This window comes from Trichoplax adhaerens, genomic scaffold (genome assembly GCF_000150275.1).
Source record: "Trichoplax adhaerens TRIADscaffold_46 genomic scaffold, whole genome shotgun sequence".
Taxonomy (NCBI): domain Eukaryota; kingdom Metazoa; phylum Placozoa; class Uniplacotomia; order Trichoplacea; family Trichoplacidae; genus Trichoplax; species Trichoplax adhaerens.
Genome location: NW_002060986.1, coordinates 61,821 through 74,708, shown reverse-complemented (window position 1 = coordinate 74,708; position 12,888 = coordinate 61,821). Strand labels below are relative to the sequence as shown.

The following is a 12,888-nucleotide window of genomic DNA, read 5'->3' as shown; positions in this document are numbered from 1 at the left end:
GGTGGAAAGTTAACTAATCGTAGTAGCACGGCATAACCAGCGATGACAAAATCAACTTACTGCAGTACACCGTGTATAATAGTCTATGGATTGGTATTGGCTAAAACTGTTGTAATCTTCTAAATGGTTGTCAATCAAAGGTTCATTTCCTTTCCTAGTCAACACTGGATGTAGAAGCACGCTCTGAACCTATCTAGAATTTGATGTACAAGTCATCTTTGATTCTGCTTAACGATCCTGGATAAAATCATTGCCCAAACTAGGCGGTTGCAGGCTTCAGATTTGAAAGGAATAGACTACAGGGATTCCCTTTTATACCTTTACAGTCGCTACAATGAATTGAGCGTAGTCTGGACTCGATGATAGTGTTTCATATTCACGCAATGGGTCGATATAGCATGGAAGTTGTTGCGCAGTATGGTATGATACAATGGAGAGAATAGGGGTAGCAATCAAGCTTGTTCCCAAATTTGTCAGTTAAGAGCTCGGATTTGTGCTTGCAAAGACAAGCAGGAAATACTCAGCAAGATATCTTATAGCATCTTATTCATTATAAATCCTGGTTGTATGCAGTAAGGACAATTTGTTATTGAGTAGTTCCTAAGGAAAGCCAAGCTTCTATTTATATATATGTTACAGCCAAGCCTATGTTATATCATTATGTTATAGAAGTACTATCAAGTATTCTAGCTCATGTTGCTATAGAAAAGGACGACAATAAAGGCAGAAGTGAGATCAGGCCGTAAGAGATACAAGAAAATCGCACATTTAGACGGCTAGAATTTGCTAGTCTAATCATCTTGCCGTATTTCCCCCCCCCCCAAAAAAAAAAAATAATAATATATCACTTTAAAGCCAAAAGCAGTGTATAATAAATTATTAACTTATTGCAAATAAAGAAGGTAAATCATTCATGATGTCTATTAATCATTCTTGATTCATTACCGTAGTTAGTATTCAATGAGAATAATTCTTAATGAATCCATTTATTTGATTCAATAAGGAATAATATATATATACAACGACCAGCATGCATACGAACTGGCATGAAATCATTTCTACTCTAGAACCCGATGACATGCACCCTAGGAACAGCAACATGAAGCCATGTTTTGCCAACTACCTTAACAATTGATTATAATGCAGTATATCATTCTATACCGATAGAAATGTAAACAAGAATATTGAATATACTACTATCCATTCTATATGCAACTAGGCCATGTTTTAATATCTATCTATATTATGTGGGAATTGCAGTGATGAATTCATTTCGCAATAGAGACCGATAGAATCATTTGCTGCAAGATTGCTTCATCAGCAATACCTTCCCTAGGTACTGACGATCAAATCTATTTATAGCCCATTACATCGCCATCGACATTTTTTACTGTAGTGTGCTGTGCACTCTAGAATATCGAATTGAACAGTTGTACAGAACGTCAAGTTCAACTCTTGTCAGGACTACTGAGAGACGGACTCTCTCTCTCTCTCTCTCTCTTAGTAGTCCCTGCTATAGTCCATTGTAGTTCTCTTCTAGCACTGTACAGCGTGATCTTTTTCCTTTCCAATTCTTGAATTTGATGTTCAATTCTTGAGTATTAACCAATGTAACATAATATATCCATCAATCGACATTAGTGTAGTGTGCTGTACGTGAAGTACAGTCTCTCTCTCTCTCTCTCAGTAGTCCCTGCTATAGTACATTGTAGTTCTCTTCTAGCACTGTACAGCGTGATCTTTTTCCTTTCCAATTCTTGAATATAATGTTCAATTCTTGAGTAACATAATATATCCATCAATCGACATTAATGTAGTGTGCTGTGTACATGCAGTAAAGTACTGTACTTACAGTCTAAAACAGTGAATTGAACAGTTGTACAGAACATCAAGATCAACTCTTGTCAGGACTACTGAGAGACGGACTCTCTCTCTCTTTTCTCAGTAGTCCCTGCTATAAGTATATTGTAGTTCTCTTCTAGCACTGTACAGCATGATCTTTTTCCTTTCCAATTCTTGAGTATTAACCAATGTAACATAATATATCCATCAATCGACATTAGTGTAGTGTGCTGTACGTGCAGTACAGGCTCTCTCTCTCTCTCAGTAGTCCCTGCTATATACAGCGTGATCTTTTTCCTTTCCAATTCCTGAGTATTAACCAATGTAACATAATTTTATACATCAATCGACAGCACATTAGTGGAGAGCTTACTGTTTCCAATAATAAAAAATTGACCGGATTTCGTAAAAAGTGCTCGCATAGAATACTGTACAGTACAATATCTGCTGATTCATCGGATTGGAAAAGGATCATACAGTGCAGTACAGAAGCACAATATCACGATATTGGACAGTGCTGTACGTATCGGATTCATTTCCATTGACAACGAAATGACTTTGGACAAAATGTATCGGGTGGAAATTCAGATGCAAAAATTAGAATCCATTTTTATCGATACAGTAACCTAAATCGTTCTTATTCATACGTCTACGGTCAATTTGATGATTCAATAGAACAGATTGAAACGACAACAACTTACAGTACACGCGTATTTGCTTCAATGGCATCAGCCATATTGACAGGATTGCTACTGCGGATATTGTCAAACGACACTTCAAAGATAGATCAAGAGATGATTGTACGAGTAGCACAGTACTCCAATGATTTTATTAATTATCAATTACAGATAGAAGTGCTATCACTGTCATATACAATGTTGATTACAATAGAACACAGATATAAATAAAGGTAGATTTGTAAGTCATTCTAGGAGCATTACAGTTAGAGTGAAATTGAAATTGCATTTCAGAGCAACTGATAGGGAACCAATACGTCGATCATTGATAGTTAACTGTTAAAAGAAAATGCTACATGTTACTGCAGATTCTCATACCGGACATTGTATCGCCTCATTATGATACAAATATTTTGCCAAAACAATTTTAGCATGGAAGTACAATAATCCTAATCGAGAAATGCTACTCCAAAACTATCATACTTTCAGTCATAATTCATGGATGCATAGCTAAAACGTCTCTTCATATGTACAAAAGTGCATCAATAAAGCCTGTGGCAAATACTACTGTTTATATACGACTTGCAGAAGTTGAGATAGACAAAATGAATACTGTAAAAGCGATTGGGATCATTTCTTCACCATTTCAACACATCCAATTGCCAAACGAAACAAAATCCCTTCTGATGTTGAAATAGTAGAAAGATACCAGTCCACGGTGTTCCAACAATAAATTCTAATAGCATAATCAAACACCTCTTAGTTGTATTTGATCTATTCTGATTACAGTAAACAAGCTTTTAGCTGCATCTATTAAATAACCAATTACATAGCATTCTTAGAATCTCGAAGACGATAATGTAATGTAATAAACTTAACGCTACTTTACATTAAATAATGATAATCAATTAATAAAGTCTCTGCTATAATTCATCTAATCCTTCCCAAACAATCAATCAGTGTAAAATATAATTATATGGTGGTAACCTTTTCCAACAATATATATATATACACGTACATATAGATAGATATATATACATGTTATCGACATCATTTGGCATATGGAGCATTATAATTAAACAATAAAAGCTGTTATATGTTCCTGAGTAAAGATGATAGGACCTCGTCAAACGAGCATTTGTATACAATACTAAGGAAAAGTAATTCAATGCAAAATCATATGATGTAATTCGGCGCTGATATAAGGATAGGATGTCATCAATTACTCTTGTGCATACGTAGATATAGTTGCAGCTATTAAGAACCAGACTCGTTACGATCTCGAAAAAATCCTTTATCAGTATAGCATTCTCTAACTGTAACGGTAACCATATTAGCGGTTACATCAGTAACACAAACTTTATCTAAAGTGGAGTTTTCGTTCCAGTAGCTTCCACTATCACCATAACTGCTGACAGAGTTAGCAGGTCTATAACCGCTCGATCCAACAGAATCAAGAGATGCTTCGCTTTTACCACCAATATCGCTATTAACGCTGGTATCGTCGATAGTCTCCTCCGCTAATTCCAGCAATTCTCTTTCGTCATCATGATGATTGTCTGATTTGTTTATTGAATGACTGCAACCAACTTTAGCAAGGTTATTACTTGTAGGATTGTTACCCAATGATTCATGTATGAGATCATGACGACTTACCTATTCAGAAAGTGAAAATCGATTATCCATCTTCTATCTATGACTACCATCATGAAATAATTAGACAATTCTAAACTCAGTCGATTACTATCCCATTAAGCCGTGCTATTCAAATCCCTATAGTCTATATTAGACTTTCATTTTTAAAAGTGAGTCCTTCTACAACAATGTTCTTAAAATTCTAACACCAATGTTATGTCATGCAATAACATTGTTCAATAGAAAAGAATTTGTAAATATTACATTTCTGGGCGAGAACGAAACAATCGGCGATTTACAACCGATCTTAAGAGTATGCAAAGCAACGTTGTCGATACGACTATAATTACTCACATTGGTTAACGTAACTTCAAGATTAATGATATATCGCCCAAATATACGTATACAGTGAACTATAAATACTTTGTGCATCAGTCTTAGATATGATGTATTCTTACATTCGTGCTAAATGAACTAATACTAAGGGATGATATGCAGACACAACTCATTTTATCGATAGCAGGTACAATGCATTTATGGAGAAATCTAAGTAACAATAGGTGCAGATACCGACTTACCGATCTCGATTTCAATTTTTTATGTTTCTCCGAAGTCATTTTTCTCATATTAGGATTAATTTTCAATTTTTGCCTGAAAGTTTTGTTACAAATTTTAGACTTTATTTTTGGCCAATAAAACGTTCAAATACGATCACTACTAGAATAGACATAATTTTATATTTTCATTGGAAAATCACGATCAAAATGATCTAAGTTACAACTAACGTCGATCAATTGAAAACTGTTAACTGCATAGACAATTTTAACAAAAGTAAGGTATAAGAAAAGTTCAATTTCGCTCTGAGCTGATTATCTTATAAACGATTTCTCATAAGTACTTTGCGGCAAATTAAGCTGTTATCACAAGAGGAAACCGTCGATATCAACAAAGTAGCATAGCGGATACTCGCTAATCGAAAAAATTTTGAACAAAAGAAAGGAATAAGTAAAGTTCAATTTCGCTCTGTGCTGGTTATCATATAAACGATTTCTCAGAAGTACTTTGCTGCAAATTAAGCTGTTATCACAAGAGGAAACAGTCGATATCAACAAAGTAGCATAGCGGATACTCGCTAATTGAAAAAATTAAAAAATTTTAAATTCTTAATCATTAATGCGTAATTATGGTTACCTAAAAACAACTGTAAACAAATCACATATAGAATGCGCAATCAACTATTGTGCTTTCTAGATGGTTAGCAATTCTCAACCTAATTTAGTTTTTACAACTATCTTAACTGCAAAGGTAAATACTAACCCATGGGTAGTTTGTTTGTATTGATTAAGTTCAATTAACATTCCTATATTACCATATTATTATAAAGAAGCACAATGTAGAAGTATACTAATACGTAACTTTTAAGGGAATAGTATGCTACGCCTCTAATCGTCCACGTATTACCACTGGCATTTACAAACATGCTGGTATGCTACTCTGTAGTTTGAATAGCTTGCGAATACCTACGCTATGACAATCGGATCACTTTGCACAGCGTGATGTGAGGCCAGTGAGGGTATAGTGTAGCTAATATTTACGCGTATATAAATAAATAAGTACGATATAACATACAATATACTAAACAGATTAGTAAGATTGGACTCCCATTTTGATATTTACTGACGAACTACGAGATAAACTGTATTGTAATACTAATCAAGCTGTGACCTACAGTACTACTCTAGAAAGGTCTTTGAGGAGATTGCAATAGAATTGGAATCTTATTCTATGCCACTAAAAATAGTGCTTATCATATAATGCATTCAATAAATCGTCATCGTCATTATAACCATAGCAGCACTTACAGTTTCCTTTCAAAACTTTCCAGTAATCTCTTGTCCAAAATATTCCACTCCGGTTCCCAAGTATTATGTCTTAAAAAGATTAAACATAGATTGAAATCACTACATCTGAAAGTCGGACAAATTATTTATCTAATGCACGTATATGTATTAGCGTTGCACTAGATTCGATTTAATAGCCATCAACACGACCATGTGTCGAGAAAGCTTTAATCCTAAAATTGCGATTACTAGCTTCTACCTTCAAGCAGCGAAGTATTGCTATCATTTACAGTACAGTCAATTGTAAGCATCGTGTACAGGATAGAATCTAGACCAGAATTTTTTCCTGCTATATTCGCCGCGCTACACTAGTTGACATATACAGTACTTGTCATTGCTAATAATCGATATAATAGACCTAGCTCAAACAGACTTGAAGAATGAAAGAGAAGTACTGTATTTCATCACATTCTGCGCTTAAGTGGTGATTAATCAATCAACTCGCATGATTCAACAGCGTTCAACTATTATCATACGATAAAAGAAATCAATATTGAAAATCTTCAGCACCAATGCAAGAGTAATAGCAAAAACATTAGCCTCCTGCATAAAAAACTATACTGCAAACAAATGATGTAATATTCCTTTGAGAAAATTAAGTTATAAATCATAAAAATCCGAAAATAGACTTACTTTGGTGACCAACCTTTCCATTTTACTAAATACTCTATGATACCCTGGAAAATAATTGAAAGAACACAAGTCAATACATTGCAAACAGGTATTTTAGAATGATATCTGCATAAAAAGCGTAATAGATAACAATTCATGCCAGTCATAACTAGAGGTGTTAATTAGCCAGTAATACTATATAATATTGCCAATCCCTCCTTATCGACTTTGACAGCCCTAATATTATTATGGCTTATTTAATCCAATATCCGATAAATTGACTAGCCTTAGTTGTCTACACGGCAACCACGACGTAATAGAAGGACAGAAGAAAAAGATAATGCATTTTTTTTAACTTTTCTAAGACTTCATTGTGCCGTCATAAAAACCTTTCGAGTAACCATTGATGATTTCATAAATATCAAAAGATAAAATCGCTGAATAGAAATAATGAGCGAAACCTCTCCTTCGCCAGTTTGGCTGATGGTTTATTAATTAATTATCAGTATTACTTTATCATTAACGGATTGTTAACGTTAAAATTCATACGTATATGTGAGAAACCATCGATGCAAACTACAATCAAGAAGTTGTATTCTAAATAATGTAAAAAAAACTACTAATTGAAAAACTAACACAGATAACTAAGTCTGACACCCTGGAATAAATTAATAAACTAACAATTGGCATCAAGATGTACTGGAGATGCAAAAACATGGAGAGAGATTGCGTTTAGACTATGATAACAAAATTTGAAAGCGTATCATTCTATAGTCATACCGTACAATTGATATTACTATGTAATAATACAGTACATCATGAAGCCACTTTAAATAATAATCCATCTATTTAATCAGTAACGATTGAGTAATGGCAATATCAATTTTGACTCGATTTCAATTTCTCAATCTTTGTGGTAATCATGCATAATGTATTACCCTCAAGTAATTAGCGATAGGACGTATGGTGTCGGTAACATGGAAAACTATGCAGCATAGGATACAAAAGAATTTCTAACGTAGGCAAGGGAATTAGTTCCATCGTAAAATAATTAGCGCTATCCCTCATCAGCAATTTATTCCATCGCAAATGCATTAGTCTTTCAATACTATGGTTCCATGTCTATTTAATGTGATTAATGTCAATAAAGGCTGATTACAGTATACAGTGGTAGATGTTGGAGTGTTTTAGCAGCAAGCTAATAAGCCATTGAAAGAAAATGTGATGTATCTGAGGATATCGCCAAGAGAAGCGCTTAAAACTTGTAGTCAATGTGATCCAGATTGCAGTATAGCCGAATAATGTAAACATTTTCACAGTTCATAATAATCACAGGAAATAAATTGAAACAGAGAACAGCCCCATTTTATCCTACTTTATTACTTTTGTCTTTACTTGATGGGGTTAGTTACTAGTTTCTACTAGTTGATAAGGGTATAGTTGTTCTATTGGTAAATAACTCAAGGCCATTTTTTGCAATCCTGTCTAACAATGTTTATCTTAAGGCGATCAACAGCACCATCCATAAGCCGTGCTAATTGAAAAACAGTCTCTACGACGAGCACCAAACGAGCGGCTAGTAGAACGTACAAGGCGAACAATCGGAAAAAAAAATACATATTGCTTTCACATCATCACTGATTTGATTTGTTGTTCACGTGGTGGTCATTGCGTATCATGAGATTTGATAGTTTGGATCATGATCCACATTTTTAGGCATTAAGCAATTCATAAAAGTGTCAAGGTCTACACATTGATACAAAAGTTGAGTGATTAACAGGGTGCTAGCTGGCACGCATTGTGCGCGAAATTGATCCGGTGCTAGCAGTCAAGTTGTGACCTCAATTCATCACTTCTCATGATGCCTTATCCATCCATACCTTACTGATGCTATTGGTAACTATTGCTAAATGTATTAGCCTAACTTGAAACTTATCGACAACATCACTACCACTGCAAACGAGAGGCAGTATTTGCACGTTTTAGAGTAGAAACGGCGCGATCTGATAGCGTGATCTGGCGCCTGAATTTTGCAGCCCATTTCCAATTTGGAATCACCCATTGATCGTTTCTCGTTAGCAGTTCTAGGCTTCTCGTTGTCGATCTTGTCATGACGAAATGATAGATAACCATGTCTTAAACAATGTCCATACAAGAGCTGAATATCATACAATAGCGAATGAATACTATCTAATAGTAAGAGAAAGAGGGCGAGTGAAAAAAAAATTATTGATAACAAAACACTATACTGTTACGACGTTAGGATTAAGCAACGGCGGGAGATTGCAGTTGAGATGATTAGGGGGGGGGGGGGGGGGAAATATTTTTATTTTTTCTGCCCTCTCATCAAACCATATCCATTGACATTTGAATTATTAGTGATGGCACTCCTCATTTAGCAACACCCTTCTTCAAACATTAATTCTGGTTTGATACAAGAAATGGAAGTTTAACTTTTTTCGTCTATGGTGAGATCCTTTTACTGACCATCCAGCGATAATCGTATGATATTTATTAGCAGTAATCTTGTACTGTATTCCTGTACTACGTAGTCAAGTTGACCAATGAATGAATCAACGTTGTATTGACTATCATCCAGTTTCAAACTACAAGCATGAGGCAAGAAGTCTCCATCCACTTCCAACTACAATCGATAGCATGCAATTTTTCTAGCAGGAGTTACACCATCCAATTGAATGCTCACCTTTCGAGTTCGTCGTTTTAAGATCTGTTCCGCTTCATAGACATCATCTTCTAATTGTTGACTCACTGTCGAATTATCCATGATCAACTTGTCGGCCTGCGTACCAATTGGATCAATCAATCAATCGAATTATCAGACATGGAAAGCAACATAACTGCCTGCTACAGTACCATGACTCACTTGGAAGGTTACACATTCATTCTTTCTCACGATCAAAATTAGCCAAACTTGCCAATAAGGAGAATCGATTTTTCGGTGGTACTGATTTCCTCAAGACTTTCCTCAATAATAACATCCAACAACACAAACTGACTGAAAGTAGACTTCGTGACTGAGTAAAGTACGCTAGGGTACGATGGGCATGTCGGTCAGTCGGGACTGGACCATACGCCTGCAACCAACTCTGCCCTACTGGAAAAATTTCAGTCCCCTTTTAACTCGTACTGGTGTGTGCGGACTATCAAGTCACTGTGTTACAGTGGCGATTTTTCTCCATCATGGACAGGATGCAGTACTAGTACTGTAACTGGGGATTAAGTCACAATAAAAGAGGCAAAACATAGACACAGTATAAAACCGCTCCATTCCCTATTTTTTTATTTATTTATTTATTTGCAGAATTTTATGCTTGTCCTTCTTTCATAATTAATGACAGATTGACAGTACTGTACAGTGTACTGTACTGTACTGTACAGTGTACTGTACTGTACTCTACAGTACTGTCATTGATGGCCGGGTGGTCGTGGTCCCGGTCCGGGACCGGTGTCGGTCCTGTCCAACCAATACAGAAAGCGGCTGAAAGCCCTAATCAGTGGACGAGGGTACGTACTGTACAGTGTACAGTCTACAGTTTACAGTACGTACTGTACGTCTTTTCTACGTACTGTACTGTACTGTACAGTGTACAGTCTACAGTCTACAGTACAGTACCGTAGGAAATCTGGTGAATCGGCCATCGTGCTACAGTACTGTATTGTAGATGATGTACTGTAAGGCATTTTTGTAGGTACAGTATGGATTTTGCTGGACGACAACAAGGGATAATTTCCGTCCGCTACAGTTCATTATACGAGCCGGTCAATGAATTACCGTTATTTAATCATGACGATCATTGCTTACTAATCAAAGGCATCGATGAATAAAATAGCTAACGGTCCAATTGGTATCTTATAAAACTCTTAGACTACCACAAATTGTCACTTGGGGCAACCTAGAGTATTATAGCTTTGGTGTAGTTGCTTAACTCAACATCCTCACGGAATAATAACTGAATCTTTGTACCCAATTTCAACTCCTATTGTAGTAAAATAACGGAATTTTAAAAATGCAACGCGTATCTTTCATTCGACATGTTTATATGCGGCAAAAACAAAATTGGAATTATCATCGCTTCCATATTAGAGGAATTCCTTCTTCTGTCAAGAAGGTCATGCACGAGAAACCAGCTGATCTTGATCCTAACACAACTGCAATGCACGGTCAAGCGATTAAGCCATTTGAGCACATGCCTGGATCCGAGGTTTCATCGCTTCGAAATATGATAAACTTAGTATTGAACTTTAAGTACGAAACTCGCAAGCCACACCAAGCGCTTCATCATCTATTTCAATCACAAGGGCCCATTTTTAAAAAAAAATTTGCTGGCTTTGAATTAGTTATGCTATCCGATCCTAAAGATATTGAATGTGCTTTTCGAACTGAAGGGAAATATCCTCGAAGATTTGACATGGTTCCTTGGTCATATTATCGAGAAGAAAGAAAGTTACCCTTGGGCATACTGTTATCGTAAGTAAAATCATCACTACTCAGTTATAAATTTTGCAAAATCATTTATTATACGATAAGCATCAAGTCCAATCGCATCCACGATAATAATGACCAAAGATTTCCAAGTGCAAAGATATAATCATCATTTTCCGTATCCAAATCACACAATGATTCCAACGTTATATTCAAACTAGTATTTTTTCCATTCACACTATCAATACCACGTTTGCAGTTTCTGTTACGTATGATCGCATACACTTATCCATGAATCAGCCGAAATGACCCGATTTCACTTTAAATTTTTATGTCATGCTACGTTCGGGCTTAAAGAAGTCAAAAAATTGAGTCAGATGTGAGGAATCATTGCTTAAATATGAACTTTACTGTAATATAAAGCTAGGATTTTCTCACGTATTGATACCACAGCTATATGGTGAACAACATTTATGAGAACAACTTAGAAAACCGTATTTTATTAGCATACGGAAGAATCTGTTTGTTGTTTTATAAAAGCTCATGCCTCTCATGGATTTACAAAATTGAGCAACATATTAAGCAATATATAATATAGCAATCACAACATATGAGTGTACGCGAACATTCAGTAGAAACTACTACATATCAAATTCTATTCAGATTGTTTGGGAATTAATTTGACTCCAATTTCTTATTTTCAGCAATGATGAGCAATGGAAGGAAACACGTAGCGCCATCGATAAGAGATTACTCAAATTAAATGCTGTCCAAGGCTATAGTAAGATCATGAATAAGGTTATTGATGATTTCATAGCTTACTTACTTCGCATACGAGGCAAACATGGCGTTAAAAATGAAATTCTTGGTTTTGAAAGCCAAACCTTTAGATGGTCATTAGAAAGTAGGTTGAACTCTACTAAAATGTTGAATAGGATTCTACAATAAGACATTACTGTTGTTAGTCCTAAATGATGTTGTTCAATGAATCATAGCTAGCTAATAACCTTAATATGATCTTTACGTACAATACATGTATTCTATAGCATCTTAGTGAAAAATTGAAGCTAATGTTTACCTTAGGCCTACGAGTATATGGCATTCTATTGCATACCGTTAAATGTATATTTAGAAATATCATATTTTGAATTTTGCGCCATCAAAAGTAGAAAATTAAACTAAAATGCTCCTAGAAATGCGTAAAATTTTACTAATTAAACCCTTCATATTAATACAGCAATATTAAGTATTCTATTCGATAAGCGCATTGGTTGCCTTCAAGAACCGCCGAGCCATGATGGTGAATTATTTCATAAAGCTCTTATTGATATGACATACAAAACTTCATCGCTGATTGTCTTTCCTCCATATTATAAGTACATTAAAACCAGATATTGGAATGAATTCTGTAGTCACTGGGATACTATGTATGACATAGGTCTGAAAATCATCCAAGAAAGAAGGAATAAACTAGCTTCTATGAAAATTGAAAATTCCAAGGAAGATGAAGTCGATTTTTTAACAGATGTTATGCTTCGAAGCAATTTATCCGAGGCACAGTTGAATATAACACTGTTAGACCTCATGATAGGAGCTACTGATACGGTAAAATATTTCGTATACCTTCGAATAATAAAAGGGTAGGCAACTTGTCACAAAACAGCTTTGCAACAAGATAACGCAATATACGATCAATAAGTCAATTCCTTGAACCACGTATCAAGGAACGATATCTGCACTATCACAAACACTTTTGCTCTACTAGCAGACTACACAA

General features: G+C 35.3%; 2 protein-coding genes across 2 annotated transcripts in view; one reads left to right on the top strand and one right to left on the bottom strand.

Moving 5' to 3' along the window:
- Nucleotides 1–3,776: 3,776 nt before the first annotated feature.
- On the bottom strand, nt 3,777–9,452 carry TRIADDRAFT_62418 (uncharacterized protein; the record flags this gene model as incomplete). The annotated part of the gene is made up of 6 exons (XM_002118336.1): nt 3,777–4,175; nt 4,733–4,805; nt 6,017–6,121; nt 6,689–6,732; nt 8,619–8,825; nt 9,372–9,452. The coding sequence occupies 6 exons, from the start codon at nt 9,450–9,452 to the stop codon at nt 3,777–3,779; spliced, it is 909 nt and encodes a 302-aa protein (XP_002118372.1).
- Nucleotides 9,453–10,908: 1,456 nt separating this feature from the next.
- The window catches only part of TRIADDRAFT_34090 (uncharacterized protein), a gene marked incomplete at both ends in the record, with an annotated part of 23,013 nt that continues 21,033 nt past the window's right edge, over nt 10,909–12,888 (top strand). Inside the window, 3 exons of the mRNA XM_002118343.1 lie at nt 10,909–11,156; nt 11,816–12,015; nt 12,349–12,716. Coding sequence (XP_002118379.1) covers nt 10,909–11,156; nt 11,816–12,015; nt 12,349–12,716 — 816 coding nt within the window. The remainder of the gene's footprint in view (nt 11,157–11,815; nt 12,016–12,348; nt 12,717–12,888) is intronic.